Genomic DNA, 25,283 nt, shown 5'->3' on the forward strand with positions numbered 1-25,283 from the left:
CTGGTGTTTTCGGTGTCCACAGTCAGTGATGGTTTGGGGTGCCATGTCATCTGCTGCTGTTGGTCCACTGGTCTTTATCAAGTCCAGAGTCAACGCTGTCGGCCATCAGGGATTTTAGAGACCATCATGCTTCCATCTGCTGAGAAGTTTTATGGAGATACCAGTTTAATTTTCCAGCACCTGCCCACAGGACAACGTGACTAAACTAAAAACTGTTTTATAATATAGTTAATATGATTAACTATTGAACATTTGAATAATAAACAGTAGAAGGCAGCAATACACCATTGATGTGTCTAGCCTGTCTAAACTGCTTTCCATAGATCAGAGCAGTGCAATGACACTTCCTCTGTCCAATGTGGCCACGCCCTTTGGGGGAAAACAAGCCCTCAGATTGAATGGTGGTAGGTTAGAAAACATCGGTAACAACACAATAAAAAGCCGTTTTACTTTATTGTGCGCCTTAAACAATCAAAAAAACATAATTCAAGACATGCTCTGTTATTCTCAAATGACGACAGGGTGTCAAAGAATAGTTCTGGGTCTTCTGGCTGAAACTAGAGAGGAGGAAAGTGAGCAAATGTCGGACCAGTGCTGTGTTCTTAACGACTTTAAGATAGTGATTGCTCCGTGATAGCAGGAGCTGTAGCCTGTCTGCCTGTCAACAGCTTTTTCACACATTTACTAACTTACACCACGTTCTAAATTATTATGCAAATTGGATTCATAAACATTTCATTTCTTGTTTTTCAGTCAAACACATGAATGGTATTGTGTCTCAGGGTTCTTTGGATCACTGAAATCAATCTCTGCCAGGTGAGTCCAATTAAAGGAAAACTACTTAAGAAGGATGTTCCACACTATTAAGCAGGTCACAGGCTTCAGCAGTATGGGAAAGGAAAAGGATCTCTCTGCTGCCGAAAAGTGTCAAATAGTGCAATGGTTTGGACAAGGTATGAAAACATTAGATATTTCAGGAAAACTTAAGCGTGGTCATCATACTGTGAAGAAATTTGTGGTTGATTCAATGCTGAGATGGTAGTGCAGATGAAGACATAATGAGGAAGGTTTCTGCCAGACATATTCATCGGATTAAGGCCCTGTCCACACGGAGACGAAAACAATATATTGCCGTTTTGTTTTGAAAAAGTTTTCCACAAAGAAGGGATCGTTCCAGAAAATACTCCCGTAAGCATGGAACCGCTGAAAACGCTGTAGTGCATACGCCAAGCCTGTACGTGGTGCTGTATTGCTGCCACGGAAATGCACCAAAAGAGAGAAGATCACAAAAGCCTGACACAAACTTTATTCTAGTTGCCCTTCCTGTTGTTCTCCAAGTTGGATTTGAGAACATATGGTGTATGCATTTCACGGTGGTGGTAAAGGAGCATCAGATTTTGCTGTAAAAGCCATAACAAGCTCAGTAGCTTCTGCAGCTCGAACACAACCCTGGAATCCACCATTGTTGTTTTGGCCGAACCTGCACAGGTGTCTCAAGAGAGCTACGCTATGTGTGACGTAATCGTTTCAAGAAAGATGCAGTTGGCCGTCCACACAAATGGTAGTCGATTACGGATTTCGTTTACAGTCGCCCAAAACACCATTTCCGTGTGGACGAAACGTCGATACAACAAAAAACCTTTGCGTATACTCCTGAATTTGTCTCTGTGTGGACAGGGCCTAAGAGAGCAGATGCTAAAATGTCATTACAAAGCAGCAAACAGGTATTTGAAGCTGCTGGTGCCTCTAAAGTCCCATCAACCTCAAGGTGTAGGATCCTCCAGATGCTTGCAGTCATGTATAAACCTACTATTCGGCCACCTCTATCCAATGCTCACAAGCAGAAACGGTTGCAGTAGGCCTAGAAATACATGAAGACTCATTTTCAAACAGTCTTGTTTATTGATGAGTGCCGTGCAACCCTGGATGGTCCAGATGGAGAGTAGTGGATGGTTGGTGGATGACAGTTAGGCATAGGAACAGCAAGGCGAGTGACGTCACACTACCACTACAGACTCAAACATGGCGGCCTCCTGCTGAGTTTATCAGCTCAAATTCTCTTAAAATGCAGATATCTAGTGAGTTTTTTTAGTTCAATATAAATATGAACGACACAAATATCTATCCAATAAGGTGATTTTGTCTGATCATGCAGGGTTCCTTTTAAACCACTAGGCCATCTGCACCCTAGTGGGAACATTGTTTAAATCATTTTCTGAAAGTTTATTCTGAATCTCTACCAACTGTGTGTAATAGAAACTCACATCAGCTATGACATAATTGCCACATATTTTATGAGGGTTTCCAGGTTCAACCACCCACATATTATATTACTTTCATTATTACGGCAGTGCATTGAGACAGCAGCTTTGATTGGCTGCTGCTCCACAATCACCACCTGTGAAAAGGTGTGATGACTCAGCATGTACCCAATATGTGTTTGTCACATTGTATATAAACTTGTGTCATCTTGCATTAAAGCGAAGAGAATTGATTGAAACATGCATTTGTTTGCAGTCGTCTTTCTCTTCCCTTAGATCTGAGACGTGGGCTTGGACTGTTGAAAGGAAAAAGTTATTCCAGTGTACAAATTGAAGATAAAAGAGAATAATTTTTTTTTCTCAACTGTAGCATCAGACTGCAACATAAGAAAGTTGAAAAAAATGGAGGGGGTCTGAAGCTTTCTGAATGCACACTTTTTAAACAGAGAATCTAAATGGATAATTTTCTTTTATAGTTTTGACTAAGATTTTAGGTTTTATTATGTTGAGGAAGTTTGAAATTAACACATTTTAAAAGGCACACAATGAACAACAATCTTTTACTGTATTCCTGTAATAATGAATTATAACTGCTATAAATCAAAACAGCCAAGGTTTTTATGTTACATCTATGGGAGAGATTTCAAGTCAGAATGACCGTTGATATCACACTGCCTGTAAGCTCCCACCCTGAAGGATATAAAAGGAAGGACATGTGTAAGCACTTAAAGATTGCTGATATCACCTCACAGAGAAGATCAAGTCCTCCAAAGACAGAGAGACTGAGACATCATCATGCTGCTGCTCCTCCTCTTGTTTGGCCTGGCTCTGGGTGCTGCACCTCCTTCAGAAGATCCTGACTTCAAGCTCCAGCGTGGAGGCTGTCCTCTGTTCTGGTACAGCTTCAACGGCCGCTGCTACAAGTACGTCTCCACTCCCATGACCTGGGCAGATGCAGAGATCCACTGTATGTCAGAGAGAGCCAACCTGGTGTCCATCCACAGTCTGGAGGAGCAGAATTTTGTCAGAAGCCTTGTCAAGAACTTTGACCCTGCTGAGAGATTCACCTGGATCGGATTTAGTGACATCCACAAAGAAAGAACCTGGTTTTGGTCAGATGGGTCTGCAGTCAACTTTGCCTTTTGGCACACAGGACAGCCGGACAATGTTAGTGGGAATGAACACTGTGCACACATTAACTTCGGCCCAGACTTGAAATGGAATGACGAGGAGTGTGCCGTCGTGCTTCCTTTTGTTTGTGAAGCTCGCACAATGTGTTAATGTGGATAATTCTACTGAGTGATTTATCATTTGCTTAAGGGATTGTTACGCCTGGAAGTGCCATACAAAATTACAAAGTCTGAAAAACTTTTACAAAGCTTGAAACAAATTTACAAAGAGTGATACAAAATTACAGTGTCTGAAATTTGGTTCTGCACTTCCAGGCCACCGTAGATTATTGATGTCATCATCATGCAGATACATCAGTGCCTCTGTGTTTCCATAGGCAAAGACAGAGAACTGTGAATCCTCCTAAATGTCTGCTGCTGTAAATGATAAAACAATATTTCAGAGTCTTACTAATGAACTGTACTGAGCAGAATATATGTGTTGAAATAAAAAAGAATACAGTCTCTCATATATGCAGTCATTTGATACTAATAATGTTTGTTTTGTATTTTTAGTAGATGATAGGTAATAGGTAATAATAGGCATTGCACTTTGGTTGGTTGAGGTTGTTGCGTTTGAGATCTTAAATCTTTCAATTCATCTGCTCAAATATTGTAGATTTCTTTAGAAAGAAATTTAGCATTTTATAAACATATATCAAAAAACATGTAAAGTAAAAGAAAAGGCCTGTTTTGGAGTAATAAAGTTAATATGATCCTGGGCATGTAGACACAATACAAGGGATTGTCAGCAATTATAATCAAAGCAAACTCTACAGCAGTGCATCTACATCACAGATCATACATTTACTTGTTTATTTAATTGTTTAAAACTCTGCCAAAACTAAGTAAATAAATGAACATTTGGAAATCAAAATGACCAGAGTCTGGAGGAAGATCAGAGAGGCACAGTATCCAAGGTGAAGTCTGGTGTTTTCGGTGTCCACAGTCAGTGATGGTTTGGGGTGCCATGTCATCTGCTGCTGTTGGTCCACTGGTCTTTATCAAGTCCAGAGTCAACGCTGTCGGCCATCAGGGGATTTTAGAGACCTTCATGCTTCCATCTGCTGAGAAGTTTTATGGAGATACCAGTTTAATTTTCCAGCACCTGCCCACAGGACAACGTGACTAAACTAAAAACTGTTTTATAATATAGTTAATATGATTAACTATTGAACATTTGAATAATAAACAGTAGAAGGCAGCAATACACCATTGATGTGTCTAGCCTGTCTAAACTGCTTTCCATAGATCAGAGCAGTGCAATGACACTTCCTCTGTCCAATGTGGGCCCCTTTTGGGAGAAAACAAGCCCTCAGATTGAATGGTGGTAGGTTAGAAAACATCGGTAACAACACAATAAAAAGCCGTTTTACTTTATTGTGCGCCTTAAACAATCAAAAAAACATAATTCAAGACATGCTCTGTTATTCTCAAATGACGACAGGGTGTCAAAGAATAGTTCTGGGTCTTCTGGCTGAAACTAGAGAGGAGGAAAGTGAGCAAATGTCGGACCAGTGCTGTGTTCTTAACGACTTTAAGATAGTGATTGCTCCGTGATAGCAGGAGCTGTAGCCTGTCTGCCTGTCAACAGCTTTTTCACACATTTACTAACTTACACCACGTTCTAAATTATTATGCAAATTGGATTCATAAACATTTCATTTCTTGTTTTTCAGTCAAACACATGAATGGTATTGTGTCTCAGGGTTCTTTGGATCACTGAAATCAATCTCTGCCAGGTGAGTCCAATTAAAGGAAAACTACTTAAGAAGGATGTTCCACACTATTAAGCAGGTCACAGGCTTCAGCAGTATGGGAAAGGAAAAGGATCTCTCTGCTGCGAAAAGTGTCAAATAGTGCAATGGTTTGGACAAGGTATGAAAACATTAGATATTTCAGGAAAACTTAAGCGTGGTCATCATACTGTGAAGAAATTTGTGGTTGATTCAATGCTGAGATGGTAGTGCAGATGAAGACATAATGAGGAAGGTTTCTGCCAGACATATTCATCGGATTAAGGCCCTGTCCACACGGAGACGAAAACAATATATTGCCGTTTTGTTTTGAAAAAGTTTTCCACAAAGAAGGATCGTTTCCAGAAAATACTCCGTAAGCATGGAACCGCTGAAAACGCTGTAGTGCATACGCCAAGCCTGTACGTGGTGCTGTATTGCTGCCACGGAAATGCACCAAAGAGAAGATCACAAAGCCTGACACAAACTTTATTCTAGTTGCCCTTCCTGTTGTTCTCCAAGTTGGATTTGAGAACATATGGTGTATGCATTTCACGGTGGTGGTAAAGGAGCATCAGATTTTGCTGTAAAAGCCATAACAAGCTCAGTAGCTTCTGCAGCTCGAACACAACCCTGGAATCCACCATTGTTGTTTTGGCCGAACCTGCACAGGTGTCTCAAGAGAGCTACGCTATGTGTGACGTAATGTCGTTTCAAGAAAGATGCAGTTGGCCGTCCACACAAATGGTAGTCGATTACAGTTTCGTTTACAGTCGCCCAAAACACCATTTCCGTGTGGACGAAACGTCGATACAACAAAAAACCTTTGCGTATACTCCTGAATTTGTCTCTGTGTGGACAGGGCCTAAGAGAGCAGATGCTAAAATGTCATTACAAAGCAGCAAACAGGTATTTGAAGCTGCTGGTGCCTCTAAAGTCCCATCAACCTCAAGGTGTAGGATCCTCCAGATGCTTGCAGTCATGTATAAACCTACTATTCGCCACCTCTATCCAATGCTCACAAGCAGAAACGGTTGCAGTAGGCCTAGAAATACATGAAGACTCATTTTCAAACAGTCTTGTTTATTGATGAGTGCCGTGCAACCCTGGATGGTCCAGATGGAGAGTAGTGGATGGTTGGTGGATGACAGTTAGGCATAGGAACAGCAAGGCGCAGTGACGTCACACTACCACTACAGACTCAAACATGGCGGCCTCCTGCTGAGTTTATCAGCTCAAATTCTCTTAAAATGCAGATATCTAGTGAGTTTTTAGTTCAATATAAATATGAACGACACAAATATCTATCCAATAAGGTGATTTTGTCTGATCATGCAGGGTTCCTTTTAAACCACTAGGCCATCTGCACCCTAGTGGGAACATTGTTTAAATCATTTTCTGAAAGTTTATTCTGAATCTCTACCAACTGTGTGTAATAGAAACTCACATCAGCTATGACATAATTGCCACATATTTTATGAGGGTTTCCAGGTTCAACCACCCACATATTATATTACTTTCATTATTACGGCAGTGCATTGAGACAGCAGCTTTGATTGGCTGCTGCTCCACAATCACCACCTGTGGAAAAGGTGTGATGACTCAGCATGTACCCAATATGTGTTTGTCACATTGTATATAAACTTGTGTCATCTTGCATTAAAGCGAAGAGAATTGATTGAAACATGCATTTGTTTGCAGTCGTCTTTCTCTTCCCTTAGATCTGAGACGTGGGCTTGGACTGTTGAAAGGAAAAAGTTATTCCAGTGTACAAATTGAAGATAAAAGAGAATAATTTTTTTTTCTCAACTGTAGCATCAGACTGCAACATAAGAAAGTTGAAAAAAATGGAGGGGGTCTGAAGCTTTCTGAATGCACACTTTTTAAACAGAGAATCTAAATGGATAATTTTCTTTTATAGTTTTGACTAAGATTTTAGGTTTTATTATGTTGAGGAAGTTTGAAATTAACACATTTTAAAAGGCACACAATGAACAACAATCTTTTACTGTATTCCTGTAATAATGAATTATAACTGCTATAAATCAAAACAGCCAAGGTTTTTATGTTACATCTATGGGAGAGATTTCAAGTCAGAATGACCGTTGATATCACACTGCCTGTAAGCTCCCACCCTGAAGGATATAAAAGGAAGGACATGTGTAAGCACTTAAAGATTGCTGATATCACCTCACAGAGAAGATCAAGTCCTCCAAAGACAGAGAGACTGAGACATCATCATGCTGCTGCTCCTCCTCTTGTTTGGCCTGGCTCTGGGTGCTGCACCTCCTTCAGAAGATCCTGACTTCAAGCTCCAGCGTGGAGGCTGTCCTCTGTTCTGGTACAGCTTCAACGGCCGCTGCTACGTCTCCACTCCCATGACCTGGGCAGATGCAGAGATCCACTGTATGTCAGAGAGAGCCAACCTGGTGTCCATCCACAGTCTGGAGGAGCAGAATTTTGTCAGAAGCCTTGTCAAGAACTTTGACCCTGCTGAGAGATTCACCTGGATCGGATTTAGTGACATCCACAAAGAAAGAACCTGGTTTTGGTCAGATGGGTCTGCAGTCAACTTTGCCTTTTGGCACACAGGACAGCCGGACAATGTTAGTGGGAATGAACACTGTGCACACATTAACTTCGGCCCAGACTTGAAATGGAATGACATGTCGTGTGCCGTCGTGCTTCCTTTTGTTTGTGAAGCTCGCACAATGTGTTAATGTGGATAATTCTACTGAGTGATTTATCATTTGCTTAAGGGATTGTTACGGTGGCCTGGAAGCGCCATACAAAATTACAAAGTCTGAAAAACTTTTACAAAGCTTGAAACAAATTTACAAAGAGTGATACAAAATTACAGTGTCTGAAATTTGGTTCTGCACTTCCAGGCCACCGTAGATTATTGATGTCATCATCATGCAGATACATCAGTGCCTCTGTGTTTCCATAGGCAAAGACAGAGAACTGTGAATCCTCCTAAATGTCTGCTGCTGTAAATGATAAAACAATATTTCAGAGTCTTACTAATGAACTGTACTGAGCAGAATATATGTGTTGAAATAAAAAAGAATACAGTCTCTCATATATGCAGTCATTTGATACTAATAATGTTTGTTTTGTATTTTTAGTAGATGATAGGTAATAGGTAATAATAGGCATTGCACTTTGGTTGGTTGAGGTTGTTGCGTTTGAGATCTTAAATCTTTCAATTCATCTGCTCAAATATTGTAGATTTCTTTAGAAAGAAATTTAGCATTTTATAAACATATATCAAAAAACATGTAAAGTAAAAGAAAAGGCCTGTTTTGGAGTAATAAAGTTAATATGATCCCTGGGCATGTAGACACAATACAAGGGATTGTCAGCAATTATAATCAAAGCAAACTCTACAGCAGTGCATCTACATCACAGATCATACATTTACTTGTTTATTTAATTGTTTAAAACTCTGCCAAAACTAAGTAAATAAATGAACATTTGGAAATCAAAATGACCAGAGTCTGGAGGAAGATCAGAGAGGCACAGTATCCAAGGTGAAGTCTGGTGTTTTCGGTGTCCACAGTCAGTGATGGTTTGGGGTGCCATGTCATCTGCTGCTGTTGGTCCACTGGTCTTTATCAAGTCCAGAGTCAACGCTGTCGGCCATCAGGGGATTTTAGAGACCTTCATGCTTCCATCTGCTGAGAAGTTTTATGGAGATACCAGTTTAATTTTCCAGCACCTGCCCACAGGACAACGTGACTAAACTAAAAACTGTTTTATAATATAGTTAATATGATTAACTATTGAACATTTGAATAATAAACAGTAGAAGGCAGCAATACACCATTGATGTGTCTAGCCTGTCTAAACTGCTTTCCATAGATCAGAGCAGTGCAATGACACTTCCCTCTGTCCAATGTGGCCACGCCCCCTTTTGGGGGAAAACAAGCCCTCAGATTGAATGGTGGTAGGTTAGAAAACATCGGTAACAACACAATAAAAAGCCGTTTTACTTTATTGTGCGCCTTAAACAATCAAAAAAACATAATTCAAGACATGCTCTGTTATTCTCAAATGACGACAGGGTGTCAAAGAATAGTTCTGGGTCTTCTGGCTGAAACTAGAGAGGAGGAAAGTGAGCAAATGTCGGACCAGTGCTGTGTTCTTAACGACTTTAAGATAGTGATTGCTCCGTGATAGCAGGAGCTGTAGCCTGTCTGCCTGTCAACAGCTTTTTCACACATTTACTAACTTACACCACGTTCTAAATTATTATGCAAATTGGATTCATAAACATTTCATTTCTTGTTTTTCAGTCAAACACATGAATGGTATTGTGTCTCAGGGTTCTTTGGATCACTGAAATCAATCTCTGCCAGGTGAGTCCAATTAAAGGAAAACTACTTAAGAAGGATGTTCCACACTATTAAGCAGGTCACAGGCTTCAGCAGTATGGGAAAGGAAAAGGATCTCTCTGCTGCGAAAAGTGTCAAATAGTGCAATGGTTTGGACAAGGTATGAAAACATTAGATATTTCAGGAAAACTTAAGCGTGGTCATCATACTGTGAAGAAATTTGTGGTTGATTCAATGCTGAGATGGTAGTGCAGATGAAGACATAATGAGGAAGGTTTCTGCCAGACATATTCATCGGATTAAGGCCCTGTCCACACGGAGACGAAAACAATATATTGCCGTTTTGTTTTGAAAAAGTTTTCCACAAAGAAGGGATCGTTCCAGAAAATACTCCCGTAAGCATGGAACCGCTGAAAACGCTGTAGTGCATACGCCAAGCGTGTACGTGGTGATGTATTGATGCCACGTAAATGAACAAAAAGATAGAAGATCACAAAAGCCTGACACAAACTTTATTCTAGTTGCCCTTCCTGTTGTTCTCCAAGTTGGATTTGAGAACATATGGTGTATGCATTTCACGGTGGTGGTAAAGGAGCATCAGATTTTGCTGTAAAAGCCATAACAAGCTCAGTAGCTTCTGCAGCTCGAACACAACCCTGGAATCCACCATTGTTGTTTTGGCAGAACCTGCACAGGTGTCTCAAGAGAGCTACGCTATGTGTGGCGTGTCGTTTCAAGAAAGATGCAGTTGGCCGTCCACACAAATGGTAGTCGATTACGGATTTCGTTTACAGTCGCCCAAAACACCATTTCCGTGTGGGACGAAGCGTCGATACAACAAAAACCTTTGCGTATACTCCTGAATTTGTCTCTGTGTGGACAGGGCCTAAGAGAGCAGATGCTAAAATGTCATTACAAAGCAGCAAACAGGTATTTGAAGCTGCTGGTGCCTCTAAAGTCCCATCAACCTCAAGGTGTAGGATCCTCCAGATGCTTGCAGTCATGTATAAACCTACTATTCGGCCACCTCTATCCAATGCTCACAAGCAGAAACGGTTGCAGTAGGCCTAGAAATACATGAAGACTCATTTTCAAACAGTCTTGTTTATTGATGAGTGCCGTGCAACCCTGGATGGTCCAGATGGAGAGTAGTGGATGGTTGGTGGATGACAGTTAGGCATAGGAACAGCAAGGCGAGTGACGTCACACTACCACTACAGACTCAAACATGGCGGCCTCCTGCTGAGTTTATCAGCTCAAATTCTCTTAAAATGCAGATATCTAGTGAGTTTTTAGTTCAATATAAATATGAACGACACAAATATCTATCCAATAAGGTGATTTTGTCTGATCATGCAGGGTTCCTTTTAAACCACTAGGCCATCTGCACCCTAGTGGGAACATTGTTTAAATCATTTTCTGAAAGTTTATTCTGAATCTCTACCAACTGTGTGTAATAGAAACTCACATCAGCTATGACATAATTGCCACATATTTTATGAGGGTTTCCAGGTTCAACCACCCACATATTATATTACTTTCATTATTACGGCAGTGCATTGAGACAGCAGCTTTGATTGGCTGCTGCTCCACAATCACCACCTGTGGAAAAGGTGTGATGACTCAGCATGTACCCAATATGTGTTTGTCACATTGTATATAAACTTGTGTCATCTTGCATTAAAGCGAAGAGAATTGATTGAAACATGCATTTGTTTGCAGTCGTCTTTCTCTTCCCTTAGATCTGAGACGTGGGCTTGGACTGTTGAAAGGAAAAAGTTATTCCAGTGTACAAATTGAAGATAAAAGAGAATAATTTTTTTTTCTCAACTGTAGCATCAGACTGCAACATAAGAAAGTTTAAAAAATGGAGGGGGTCTGAAGCTTTCTGAATGCACACTTTTTAAACAGAGAATCTAAATGGATAATTTTCTTTTATAGTTTTGACTAAGATTTTAGGTTTTATTATGTTGAGGAAGTTTGAAATTAACACATTTTAAAAGGCACACAATGAACAACAATCTTTTACTGTATTCCTGTAATAATGAATTATAACTGCTATAAATCAAAACAGCCAAGGTTTTTATGTTACATCTATGGGAGAGATTTCAAGTCAGAATGACCGTTGATATCACACTGCCTGTAAGCTCCCACCCTGAAGGATATAAAAGGAAGGACATGTGTAAGCACTTAAAGATTGCTGATATCACCTCACAGAGAAGATCAAGTCCTCCAAAGACAGAGAGACTGAGACATCATCATGCTGCTGCTCCTCCTCTTGTTTGGCCTGGCTCTGGGTGCTGCACCTCCTTCAGAAGATCCTGACTTCAAGCTCCAGCGTGGAGGCTGTCCTCTGTTCTGGTACAGCTTCAACGGCCGCTGCTACAAGTACGTCTCCACTCCCATGACCTGGGCAGATGCAGAGATCCACTGTATGTCAGAGAGAGCCAACCTGGTGTCCATCCACAGTCTGGAGGAGCAGAATTTTGTCAGAAGCCTTGTCAAGAACTTTGACCCTGCTGAGAGATTCACCTGGATCGGATTTAGTGACATCCACAAAGAAAGAACCTGGTTTTGGTCAGATGGGTCTGCAGTCAACTTTGCCTTTTGGCACACAGGACAGCCGGACAATGTTAGTGGGAATGAACACTGTGCACACATTAACTTCGGCCCAGACTTGAAATGGAATGACGAGGAGTGTGCCGTCGTGCTTCCTTTTGTTTGTGAAGCTCGCACAATGTGTTAATGTGGATAATTCTACTGAGTGATTTATCATTTGCTTAAGGGATTGTTACGGCGGCCTGGAAGTGCCATACAAAATTACAAAGTCTGAAAAACTTTTACAAAGCTTGAAACAAATTTACAAAGAGTGATACAAAATTACAGTGTCTGAAATTTGGTTCTGCACTTCCAGGCCACCGTAGATTATTGATGTCATCATCATGCAGATACATCAGTGCCTCTGTGTTTCCATAGGCAAAGACAGAGAACTGTGAATCCTCCTAAATGTCTGCTGCTGTAAATGATAAAACAATATTTCAGAGTCTTACTAATGAACTGTACTGAGCAGAATATATGTGTTGAAATAAAAAAGAATACAGTCTCTCATATATGCAGTCATTTGATACTAATAATGTTTGTTTTGTATTTTTAGTAGATGATAGGTAATAGGTAATAATAGGCATTGCACTTTGGTTGGTTGAGGTTGTTGCGTTTGAGATCTTAAATCTTTCAATTCATCTGCTCAAATATTGTAGATTTCTTTAGAAAGAAATTTAGCATTTCATAAACATATATCAAAAAAACATGTAAAGTAAAAGAAAAGGCCTGTTTTGGAGTAATAAAGTTAATATGATCCCTGGGCATGTAGACACAATACAAGGGATTGTCAGCAATTATAATCAAAGCAAACTCTACAGCAGTGCATCTACATCACAGATCATACATTTACTTGTTTATTTAATTGTTTAAAACTCTGCCAAAACTAAGTAAATAAATGAACATTTGGAAATCAAAATGACCAGAGTCTGGAGGAAGATCAGAGAGGCACAGTATCCAAGGTGAAGTCTGGTGTTTTCGGTGTCCACAGTCAGTGATGGTTTGGGGTGCCATGTCATCTGCTGCTGTTGGTCCACTGGTCTTTATCAAGTCCAGAGTCAACGCTGTCGGCCATCAGGGATTTTAGAGACCTTCATGCTTCCATCTGCTGAGAAGTTTTATGGAGATACCAGTTTAATTTTCCAGCACCTGCCCACAGGACAACGTGACTAAACTAAAAACTGTTTTATAATATAGTTAATATGATTAACTATTGAACATTTGAATAATAAACAGTAGAAGGCAGCAATACACCATTGATGTGTCTAGCCTGTCTAAACTGCTTTCCATAGATCAGAGCAGTGCAATGACACTTCCCTCTGTCCAATGTGGCCACGCCCCCTTTTGGGGGAAAACAAGCCCTCAGATTGAATGGTGGTAGGTTAGAAAACATCGGTAACAACACAATAAAAAGCCGTTTTACTTTATTGTGCGCCTTAAACAATCAAAAAAACATAATTCAAGACATGCTCTGTTATTCTCAAATGACGACAGGGTGTCAAAGAATAGTTCTGGGTCTTCTGGCTGAAACTAGAGAGGAGGAAAGTGAGCAAATGTCGGACCAGTGCTGTGTTCTTAACGACTTTAAGATAGTGATTGCTCCGTGATAGCAGGAGCTGTAGCCTGTCTGCCTGTCAACAGCTTTTTCACACATTTACTAACTTACACCACGTTCTAAATTATTATGCAAATTGGATTCATAAACATTTCATTTCTTGTTTTTCAGTCAAACACATGAATGGTATTGTGTCTCAGGGTTCTTTGGATCACTGAAATCAATCTCTGCCAGGTGAGTCCAATTAAAGGAAAACTACTTAAGAAGGATGTTCCACACTATTAAGCAGGTCACAGGCTTCAGCAGTATGGGAAAGGAAAAGGATCTCTCTGCTGCCGAAAAGTGTCAAATAGTGCAATGGTTTGGACAAGGTATGAAAACATTAGATATTTCAGGAAAACTTAAGCGTGGTCATCATACTGTGAAGAAATTTGTGGTTGATTCAATGCTGAGATGGTAGTGCAGATGAAGACATAATGAGGAAGGTTTCTGCCAGACATATTCATCGGATTAAGGCCCTGTCCACACGGAGACGAAAACAATATATTGCCGTTTTGTTTTGAAAAAGTTTTCCACAAAGAAGGATCGTTCAGAAAATACTCCCGTAAGCATGGAACCGCTGAAAACGCTGTAGTGCATACGCCAAGCCTGTGCGTGGTGCTGTATTGCTGCCACGGAAATGCACCAAAAGAGAGAAGATCACAAAAGCCTGACACAAACTTTATTCTAGTTGCCCTTCCTGTTGTTCTCCAAGTTGGATTTGAGAACATATGGTGTATGCATTTCACGGTGGTGGTAAAGGAGCATCAGATTTTGCTGTAAAAGCCATAACAAGCTCAGTAGCTTCTGCAGCTCGAACACAACCCTGGAATCCACCATTGTTGTTTTGGCCGAACCTGCACAGGTGTCTCAAGAGAGCTACGCTATGTGTGACGTGTCGTTTCAAGAAAGATGCAGTTGGCCGTCCACACAAATGGTAGTCGATTACGGATTTCGTTTACAGTCGCCCAAAACACCATTTCCGTGTGGACGAAACGTCGATACAACAAAAAACCTTTGCGTATACTCCTGAATTTGTCTCTGTGTGGACAGGGCCTAAGAGAGCAGATGCTAAAATGTCATTACAAAGCAGCAAACAGGTATTTGAAGCTGCTGGTGCCTCTAAAGTCCCATCAACCTCAAGGTGTAGGATCCTCCAGATGCTTGCAGTCATGTATAAACCTACTATTCGGCCACCTCTATCCAATGCTCACAAGCAGAAACGGTTGCAGTAGGCCTAGAAATACATGAAGACTCATTTTCAAACAGTCTTGTTTATTGATGAGTGCCGTGCAACCTGGATGGTCCAGATGGAGAGTAGTGGATGGTTGGTGGATGACAGTTAGGCATAGGAACAGCAAGGCGAGTGGACGTCACACTACCACTACAGACTCAAACATGGCGGCCTCCTGCTGAGTTTATCAGCTCAAATTCTCTTAAAATGCAGATATCTAGTGAGTTTTTTTAGTTCAATATAAATATGAGCGACACAAATATCTATCCAATAAGGTGATTTTGTCTGATCATGCAGGGTTCCTTTTAAACCACTAGGCCATCTGCACCCTAGTGGGAACATTGTTTAAATCATTTTCTGAAAGTTTATTCTGAATCTCTACCAACTGTGTGTAATAGAAACTCACATCAGCTATGACATAATTGCCACAGATTTTATGAGGGTTTCCAGGTTCAACCACCCACATATTATATTACTTTCATTATTACGGCAGTGCATTGAGACAGCAGCTTTGATTGGCTGCTGCTCACAATCACCACCTGTGGAAAAGGTGTGATGACTCAGCATGTACCCAATATGTGTTTGTCACATTGTATATAAACTTGTGTCATCTTGCATTAAAGCGAAGATTGATTGAAACATGCATTTGTTTGCAGTCGTCTTTCTCTTCCCTTAGATCTGAGGCGTGGGCTTGGACTGTTGAAAGGAAAAAGTTATTCCAGTGTACAAATTGAAGATAAAAGAGAATAATTTTTTTCTCAACTGTAGCATCAGACTGCAACATAAGAAAGTTGAAAAAATGGAGGGGTCTGAAGCTTTCTGAATGCACACTTTTAAACAGAGAATCTAAATGGATAATTTTCTTTTATAGTTTTGACTAAGATTTTAGGTTTTATTATGTTGAGGAAGTTTGAAATTAACACATTTTAAAAGGCACACAATGAACAACAATCTTTTACTGTATTCCTGTAATAATGAATTATAACTGCTATAAATCAAAACAGCCAAGGTTTTTATGTTACATCTATGGGAGAGATTTCAAGTCAGAATGACCGTTGATATCACACTGCCTGTAGCTCCCACCCTGAAGGATATAAAAGGAAGGACATGTGTAAGCACTTAAAGATTGCTGATATCACCTCACAGAGAAGATCAAGTCCTCCAAAGACAGAGAGACTGAGACATCATCATGCTGCTGCTCCTCCTCTTGTTTGGCCTGGCTCTGGGTGCTGCACCTCCTTCAGAAGATCCTGACTTCAAGCTCCAGCGTGGAGGCTGTCCTCTGTTCTGGTACAGCTTCAACGGCCGCTGCTACAAATGCGTCTCCACTCCCATGACCTGGGCAGATGCAGAGATCCACTGTATGTCAGAGAGCCAACCTGGTGTCCATCCACAGTCTGGAGGAGCAGAATTTTGTCAGAAGCCTTGTCAATAACTTTGACCCTGCTGAGAGATTCACCTGGATCGGATTTAGTGACATCCACAAAGAAAGAACCTGGTTTTGGTCAGATGGGTCTGCAGTCAACTTTGCCTTTTGGCACACAGGACAGCGGACAATGTTAGTGGGAATGAACACTGTGCACACATTAACTTCGCCCAGACTTGAAATGGAATGACGAGGAGTGTGCCGTCGTGCTTCCTTTTGTTTGTGAAGCTCGCACAATGTGTTAATGTGGATAATTCTACTGAGTGATTTATCATTTGCTTAAGGGATTATTCACGCGGCCTGGAAGTGCCATACAAAATTACAAAGTCTGAAAAACTTTTACAAAGCTTGAAACAAATTTACAAAGAGTGATACAAAATTACAGTGTCTGAAATTTGGTTCTGCACTTCCAGGCCACCGTAGATTATTGATGTCATCATCATGCAGATACATCAGTGCCTCTGTGTTTCCATAGGCAAAGACAGAGAACTGTGAATCCTCCTAAATGTCTGCTGCTGTAAATGATAAAACAATATTTCAGAGTCTTACTAATGAACTGTACTGAGCAGAATATATGTGTTGAAATAAAAAAGAATACAGTCTCTCATATATGCAGTCATTTGATACTAATAATGTTTGTTTTGTATTTTTAGTAGATGATAGGTAATAGGTAATAATAGGCATTGCACTTTGGTTGGTTGAGGTTGTTGCGTTTGAGATCTTAAATCTTTCAATTCATCTGCTCAAATATTGTAGATTTCTTTAGAAAGAAATTTAGCATTTTATAAACATATATCAAAAAACATGTAAAGTAAAAGAAAAGGCCTGTTTTGGAGTAATAAAGTTAATATGATCCCTGGGCATGTAGACACAATACAAGGGATTGTCAGCAATTATAATCAAAGCAAACTCTACAGCAGTGCATCTACATCACAGATCATACATTTACTTGTTTATTTAATTGTTTAAAACTCTGCCAAAACTAAGTAAATAAATGAACATTTGGAAATCAAAATGACCAGAGTCTGGAGGAAGATCAGAGAGGCACAGTATCCAAGGTGAAGTCTGGTGTTTTCGGTGTCCACAGTCAGTGATGGTTTGGGGTGCCATGTCATCTGCTGCTGTTGGTCCACTGGTCTTTATCAAGTCCAGAGTCAACGCTGTCGGCCATCAGGGGATTTTAGAGACCTTCATGCTTCCATCTGCTGAGAAGTTTTATGGAGATACCAGTTTAATTTTCCAGCACCTGCCCACAGGACAACGTGACTAAACTAAAAACTGTTTTATAATATAGTTAATATGATTAACTATTGAACATTTGAATAATAAACAGTAGAAGGCAGCAATACACCATTGATGTGTCTAGCCTGTCTAAACTGCTTTCCATAGATCAGAGCAGTGCAATGACACTTCCCTCTGTCCAATGTGGCCACGCCCTTTTGGGGAAAACAAGCCCTCAGATTGAATGGTGGTAGGTTAGAAAACATCGGTAACAACACAATAAAAAGCCGTTTTACTTTATTGTGCGCCTTAAACAATCAAAAAAACATAATTCAAGACATGCTCTGTTATTCTCAAATGACGACAGGGTGTCAAAGAATAGTTCTGGGTCTTCTGGCTGAAACTAGAGAGGAGGAAAGTGAGCAAATGTCGGACCAGTGCTGTGTTCTTAACGACTTTAAGATAGTGATTGCTCCGTGATAGCAGGAGCTGTAGCCTGTCTGCCTGTCAACAGCTTTTTCACACATTTACTAACTTACACCACGTTCTAAATTATTATGCAAATTGGATTCATAAACATTTCATTTCTTGTTTTCAGTCAAACACATGAATGGTATTGTGTCTCAGGGTTCTTTGGATCACTGAAATCAATCTCTGCCAGGTGAGTCCAATTAAAGGAAAACTACTTAAGAAGGATGTTCCACACTATTAAGCAGGTCACAGGCTTCAGCAGTATGGGAAAGGAAAAGGATCTCTCTGCTGCGAAAAGTGTCAAATAGTGCAATGGTTTGGACAAGGTATGAAAACATTAGATATTTCAGGAAAACTTAAGCGTGGTCATCATACTGTGAAGAAATTTGTGGTTGATTCAATGCTGAGATGGTAGTGCAGATGAAGACATAATGAGGAAGGTTTCTGCCAGACATATTCATCGGATTAAGGCCCTGTCCACACGGAGACGAAAACAATATATTGCCGTTTTGTTTTGAAAAAGTTTTCCACAAAGAAGGGATCGTTCCAGAAAATACTCCCGTAAGCATGGAACCGCTGAAAACGCTGTAGTGCATACGCCAAGCCTGTGCGTGGTGCTGTATTGCTGCCACGGAAATGCACCAAGAGAGAAGATCACAAAAGCCTGACACAAACTTTATTCTAGTTGCCCTTCCTGTTGTTCTCCAAGTTGGATTTGAGAACATATGGTGTATGCATTTCACGGTGGTGGTAAAGGAGCATCAGATTTTGCTGTAAAAGCCATAACAAGCTCAGTAGCTTCTGCAGCTCGAACACAACCCTGGAATCCACCATTGTTGTTTTGGCCGAACCTGCACAGGTGTCTCAAGAGAGCTACGCTATGTGTGACGTAATCGTTTCAAGAAAGATGCAGTTGGCCGTCCACACAAATGGTAGTCGATTACGGATTTCGTTTACAGTCGCCCAAAACACCATTTCCGTGTGGACGAAACGTCGATACAACAAAAAACCTTTGCGTATACTCCTGAATTTGTCTCTGTGTGGACAGGGCCTAAGAGAGCAGATGCTAAAATGTCATTACAAAGCAGCAAACAGGTATTTGAAGCTGCTGGTGCCTCTAAAGTCCCATCAACCTCAAGGTGTAGGATCCTCCAGATGCTTGCAGTCATGTATAAACCTACTATTCGGCCACCTCTATCCAATGCTCACAAGCAGAAACGGTTGCAGTAGGCCTAGAAATACATGAAGACTCATTTTCAAACAGTCTTGTTTATTGATGAGTGCCGTGCAACCCTGGATGGTCCAGATGGAGAGTAGTGGATGGTTGGTGGATGACAGTTAGGCATAGGAACAGCCAGCAGTGGCGTCACACTACCACTACAGACTCAAACATGGCGGCCTCCTGCTGAGTTTATCAGCTCAAATTCTCTTAAAATGCAGATATCTAGTGAGTTTTTTAGTTCAATATAAATATGAACGACACAAATATCTATCCAATAAGGTGATTTTGTCTGATCATGCAGGGTTCCTTTTAAACCACTAGGCCATCTGCACCTAGTGGGAACATTGTTTAAATCATTTTCTGAAAGTTTATTCTGAATCTCTACCAACTGTGTGTAATAGAAACTCACATCAGCTATGACATAATTGCCACATATTTTATGAGGGTTTCCAGGTTCAACCACCCACATATTATATTACTTTCATTATTACGGCAGTGCATTGAGACAGCAGCTTTGATTGGCTGCTGCTCAATCACCACCTGTGGAAAGGTGTGATGACTCAGCATGTACCCAATATGTGTTTGTCACATTGTATATAAACTTGTGTCATCTTGCATTAAAGCGAAGAGAATTGATTGAAACATGCATTTGTTTGCAGTCGTCTTTCTCTTCCCTTAGATCTGAGGCGTGGGCTTGGACTGTTGAAAGGAAAAAGTTATTCCAGTGTACAAATTGAAGATAAAGAGAATAATTTTTTTCTCAACTGTAGCATCAGACTGCACCATAAGAAAGTTGAAAAAATTGGAGGGGGTCTGAAGCTTTCTGAATGCACACTTTTTAAACAGAGAATCTAAATGGATAATTTTCTTTTATAGTTTTGACTAAGATTTTAGGTTTTATTATGTTGAGGAAGTTTGAAATTAACACATTTTAAAAGGCACACAATGAACAACAATCTTTTACTGTATTCCTGTAATAATGAATTATAACTGCTATAAATCAAAACAGCCAAGGTTTTTATGTTACATCTATGGGAGAGATTTCAAGTCAGAATGACCGTTGATATCACACTGCCTGTAAGCTCCCACCCTGAAGGATATAAAAGGAAGGACATGTGTAAGCACTTAAAGATTGCTGATATCACCTCACAGAGAAGATCAAGTCCTCCAAAGACAGAGAGACTGAGACATCATCATGCTGCTGCTCCTCCTCTTGTTTGGCCTGGCTCTGGGTGCTGCACCTCCTTCAGAAGATCCTGACTTCAAGCTCCAGCGTGGAGGCTGTCCTCTGTTCTGGTACAGCTTCACCGGCCGCTGCTACAAGTACGTCTCCACTCCCATGACCTGGGCAGATGCAGAGATCCACTGTATGTCAGAGAGCCAACCTGGTGTCCATCCACAGTCTGGAGGAGCAGAATTTTGTCAGAAGCCTTGTCAAGAACTTTGACCCTGCTGAGAGATTCACCTGGATCGGATTTAGTGACATCCACAAAGAAAGAACCTGGTTTTGGTCAGATGGGTCTGCAGTCAACTTTGCCTTTTGGCACACAGGACAGCCGGACAATGTTAGTGGGAATGAACACTGTGCACACATTAACTTCGGCCCAGACTTGAAATGGAATGACGAGGAGTGTGCCGTCGTGCTTCCTTTTGTTTGTGAAGCTCGCACAATGTGTTAATGTGGATAATTCTACTGAGTGATTTATCATTTGCTTAAGGGATTATTACTGGCGGCCTGGAAGTGCCATACAAAATTACAAAGTCTGAAAAACTTTTACAAAGCTTGAAACAAATTTACAAAGAGTGATACAAAATTACAGTGTCTGAAATTTGGTTCTGCACTTCCAGGCCACCGTAGATTATTGATGTCATCATCATGCAGATACATCAGTGCCTCTGTGTTTCCATAGGCAAAGACAGAGAACTGTGAATCCTCCTAAATGTCTGCTGCTGTAAATGATAAAACAATATTTCAGAGTCTTACTAATGAACTGTACTGAGCAGAATATATGTGTTGAAATAAAAAAGAATACAGTCTCTCATATATGCAGTCATTTGATACTAATAATGTTTGTTTTGTATTTTTAGTAGATGATAGGTAATAGGTAATAATAGGCATTGCACTTTGGTTGGTTGAGGTTGTTGCGTTTGAGATCTTAAATCTTTCAATTCATCTGCTCAAATATTGTAGATTTCTTTAGAAAGAAATTTAGCATTTTATAAACATATATCAAAAAACATGTAAAGTAAAAGAAAAGGCCTGTTTTGGAGTAATAAAGTTAATATGATCCCTGGGCATGTAGACACAATACAAGGGATTGTCAGCAATTATAATCAAAGCAAACTCTACAGCAGTGCATCTACATCACAGATCATACATTTACTTGTTTATTTAATTGTTTAAAACTCTGCCAAAACTAAGTAAATAAATGAACATTTGGAAATCAAAATGACCAGAGTCTGGAGGAAGATCAGAGAGGCACAGTATCCAAGGTGAAGTCTGGTGTTTCGGTGTCCACAGTCAGTGATGGTTTGGGGTGCCATGTCATCTGCTGCTGTTGGTCCACTGGTCTTTATCAAGTCCAGAGTCAACGCTGTCGGCCATCAGGGGATTTTAGAGACCTTCATGCTTCCATCTGCTGAGAAGTTTTATGGAGATACCAGTTTAATTTTCCAGCACCTGCCCACAGGACAACGTGACTAAACTAAAAACTGTTTTATAATATAGTTAATATGATTAACTATTGAACATTTGAATAATAAACAGTAGAAGGCAGCAATACACCATTGATGTGTCTAGCCTGTCTAAACTGCTTTCCATAGATCAGAGCAGTGCAATGACACTTCCCTCTGTCCAATGTGGCCACGCCCTTTTGGGGAAAACAAGCCCTCAGATTGAATGGTGGTAGGTTAGAAAACATCGGTAACAACACAATAAAAAGCCGTTTTACTTTATTGTGCGCCTTAAACAATCAAAAAAACATAATTCAAGACATGCTCTGTTATTCTCAAATGACGACAGGGTGTCAAAGAATAGTTCTGGGTCTTCTGGCTGAAACTAGAGAGGAGGAAAGTGAGCAAATGTCGGACCAGTGCTGTGTTCTTAACGACTTTAAGATAGTGATTGCTCCGTGATAGCAGGAGCTGTAGCCTGTCTGCCTGTCAACAGCTTTTTCACACATTTACTAACTTACACCACGTTCTAAATTATTATGCAAATTGGATTCATAAACATTTCATTTCTTGTTTTTCAGTCAAACACATGAATGGTATTGTGTCTCAGGGTTCTTTGGATCACTGAAATCAATCTCTGCCAGGTGAGTCCAATTAAAGGAAAACTACTTAAGAAGGATGTTCCACACTATTAAGCAGGTCACAGGCTTCAGCAGTATGGGAAAGGAAAAGGATCTCTCTGCTGCCGAAAAGTGTCAAATAGTGCAATGGTTTGGACAAGGTATGAAAACATTAGATATTTCAGGAAAACTTAAGCGTGGTCATCATACTGTGAAGAAATTTGTGGTTGATTCAATGCTGAGATGGTAGTGCAGATGAAGACATAATGAGGAAGGTTTCTGCCAGACATATTCATCGGATTAAGGCCCTGTCCACGGAGGCAAACAATATATTGCCGTTTTGTTTTGAAAAAGTTTTCCACAAAGAAGGGATCGTTCAGAAAATACTCCCGTAAGCATGGAACCGCTGAAAGCGCTGTAGTGCATACGCCAAGCCTGTACGTGGTGCTGTATTGCTGCCACGGAAATGCACCAAAGAGAGAAGATCACAAAAGCCTGACACAAACTTTATTCTAGTTGCCCTTCCTGTTGTTCTCCAAGTTGGATTTGAGAACATATGGTGTATGCATTTCACGGTGGTGGTAAAGGAGCAGCAGATTTTGCTGTAAAAGCCATAACAAGCTCAGTAGCGTCTGCAGCTCGAACACAACCCTGGAATCCACCATTGTTGTTTTGGCGAACCTGCACAGGTGTCTCAAGAGAGCTACGCTATGTGTGGCGTGTCGTTTCAAGAAAGATGCAGTTGGCCGTCCACACAAATGGTAGTCGATTCACAGGATTTCGTTTACAGTCGCCCAAAACACCATTTCCGTGTGGGCCGATACAACAAAAAACCGTATACTCCTGAATTTGTCTCTGTGTGGACAGGGCCTAAGAGAGCAGATGCTAAAATGTCATTACAAAGCAGCAAACAGGTATTTGAAGCTGCTGGTGCCTCTAAAGTCCCATCAACCTCAAGGTGTAGGATCCTCCAGATGCTTGCAGTCATGTATAAACCTACTATTCGGCCACCTCTATCCAATGCTCACAAGCAGAAACGGGCAGTAGGCCTAGAAATACATGAAGACTCATTTTCAAACAGTCTTGTTTATTGATGAGTGCCGTGCAACCCTGGATGGTCCAGATGGAGAGTAGTGGATGGTTGGTGGATGACAGTTAGGCATAGGAACAGCAAGGCGAGTGACGTCACACTACCACTACAGACTCAAACATGGCGGCCTCCTGCTGAGTTTATCAGCTCAAATTCTCTTAAAATGCAGATATCTAGTGAGTTTTTTAGTTCAATATAAATATGACGACACAAATATCTATCCAATAAGGTGATTTTGTCTGATCATGCAGGGTTCCTTTTAAACCACTAGGCCATCTGCACCCTAGTGGGAACATTGTTTAAATCATTTTCTGAAAGTTTATTCTGAATCTCTACCAACTGTGTGTAATAGAAACTCACATCAGCTATGACATAATTGCCACATATTTTATGAGGGTTTCCAGGTTCAACCACCCACATATTATATTACTTTCATTATTACGGCAGTGCATTGAGACAGCAGCTTTGATTGGCTGCTGCTCCACAATCACCACCTGTGGAAAAGGTGTGATGACTCAGCATGTACCCAATATGTGTTTGTCACATTGTATATAAACTTGTGTCATCTTGCATTAAAGCGAAGAGAATTGATTGAAACATGCATTTGTTTGCAGTCGTCTTTCTCTTCCCTTAGATCTGAGACGTGGGCTTGGACTGTTGAAAGGAAAAAGTTATTCCAGTGTACAAATTGAAGATAAAAAGAATAATTTTTTCTCAACTGTAGCATCAGACTGCAACATAAGAAAGTTGAAAAAATGGAGGGGGTCTGAAGCTTTCTGAATGCACACTTTTTAAACAGAGAATCTAAATGGATAATTTTCTTTTATAGTTTTGACTAAGATTTTAGGTTTTATTATGTTGAGGAAGTTTGAAATTAACACATTTTAAAAGGCACACAATGAACAACAATCTTTTACTGTATTCCTGTAATAATGAATTATAACTGCTATAAATCAAAACAGCCAAGGTTTTTATGTTACATCTATGGGAGAGATTTCAAGTCAGAATGACCGTTGATATCACACTGCCTGTAAGCTCCCACCCTGAAGGATATAAAAGGAAGGACATGTGTAAGCACTTAAAGATTGCTGATATCACCTCACAGAGAAGATCAAGTCCTCCAAAGACAGAGAGACTGAGACATCATCATGCTGCTGCTCCTCCTCTTGTTTGGCCTGGCTCTGGGTGCTGCACCTCCTTCAGAAGATCCTGACTTCAAGCTCCAGCGTGGAGGCTGTCCTCTGTTCTGGTACAGCTTCAGCGGCCGCTGCTACAAGTCGTCTCCACTCCCATGACCTGGGCAGATGCAGAGATCCACTGTATGTCAGAGAGCCAACCTGGTGTCCATCCACAGTCTGGAGGAGCAGAATTTTGTCAGAAGCCTTGTCAAGAACTTTGACCCTGCTGAGAGATTCACCTGGATCGGATTTAGTGACATCCACAAAGAAAGAACCTGGTTTTGGTCAGATGGGTCTGCAGTCAACTTTGCCTTTTGGCACACAGGACAGCCGGACAATGTTAGTGGGAATGAACACTGTGCACACATTAACTTCGGCCCAGACTTGAAATGGAATGACGAGGAGTGTGCCGTCGTGCTTCCTTTTGTTTGTGAAGCTCGCACAATGTGTTAA

At 40.6% G+C, this 25,283-nt stretch overlaps 3 protein-coding genes and 3 pseudogenes across 3 annotated transcripts; all 6 read left to right on the plus strand.

The window, feature by feature from the left end:
• Nucleotides 1-3,038: 3,038 nt before the first annotated feature.
• On the plus strand, nt 3,039-3,542 carry LOC121524441 (lactose-binding lectin l-2-like). The gene has a single exon (XM_041809827.1). The coding sequence runs from the start codon at nt 3,057-3,059 to the stop codon at nt 3,540-3,542; it is 486 nt and encodes a 161-aa protein (XP_041665761.1). The 5' UTR covers nt 3,039-3,056.
• Nucleotides 3,543-7,388: 3,846 nt separating this feature from the next.
• On the plus strand, nt 7,389-7,886 carry LOC121524480 (lactose-binding lectin l-2-like). Its single transcript, XM_041809899.1, has one exon. It carries the CDS (start codon nt 7,407-7,409, stop codon nt 7,884-7,886), a length of 480 nt encoding a protein of 159 aa, XP_041665833.1. The 5' UTR covers nt 7,389-7,406.
• Nucleotides 7,887-11,745: 3,859 nt separating this feature from the next.
• Nucleotides 11,746-12,249, plus strand: LOC121524488 (lactose-binding lectin l-2-like). The gene has a single exon (XM_041809911.1). It carries the CDS (start codon nt 11,764-11,766, stop codon nt 12,247-12,249), a length of 486 nt encoding a protein of 161 aa, XP_041665845.1. The 5' UTR covers nt 11,746-11,763.
• Nucleotides 12,250-16,100: 3,851 nt separating this feature from the next.
• Nucleotides 16,101-16,600, plus strand: LOC121524468 (annotated as a pseudogene).
• A 3,864-nt stretch (nt 16,601-20,464) lies between these two features.
• Nucleotides 20,465-20,948, plus strand: LOC121524462 (annotated as a pseudogene).
• Nucleotides 20,949-24,800: 3,852 nt separating this feature from the next.
• Nucleotides 24,801-25,283, plus strand: LOC121524496 (annotated as a pseudogene).

Source organism: Cheilinus undulatus, linkage group 16, assembly GCF_018320785.1.
Source record: "Cheilinus undulatus linkage group 16, ASM1832078v1, whole genome shotgun sequence".
NCBI classification, from domain to species: domain Eukaryota; kingdom Metazoa; phylum Chordata; class Actinopteri; order Labriformes; family Labridae; genus Cheilinus; species Cheilinus undulatus.

Excerpts from the sequence above, each read along its gene's own strand:
- LOC121524480 (XM_041809899.1), top strand. The coding sequence starts at position 7,407 with ATGCTGCTGCTCCTCCTCTTGTTTGGCCTGGCTCTGGGTGCTGCACCT.
- LOC121524441 (XM_041809827.1), top strand. The coding sequence starts at position 3,057 with ATGCTGCTGCTCCTCCTCTTGTTTGGCCTGGCTCTGGGTGCTGCACCT.
- LOC121524488 (XM_041809911.1), top strand. The coding sequence starts at position 11,764 with ATGCTGCTGCTCCTCCTCTTGTTTGGCCTGGCTCTGGGTGCTGCACCT.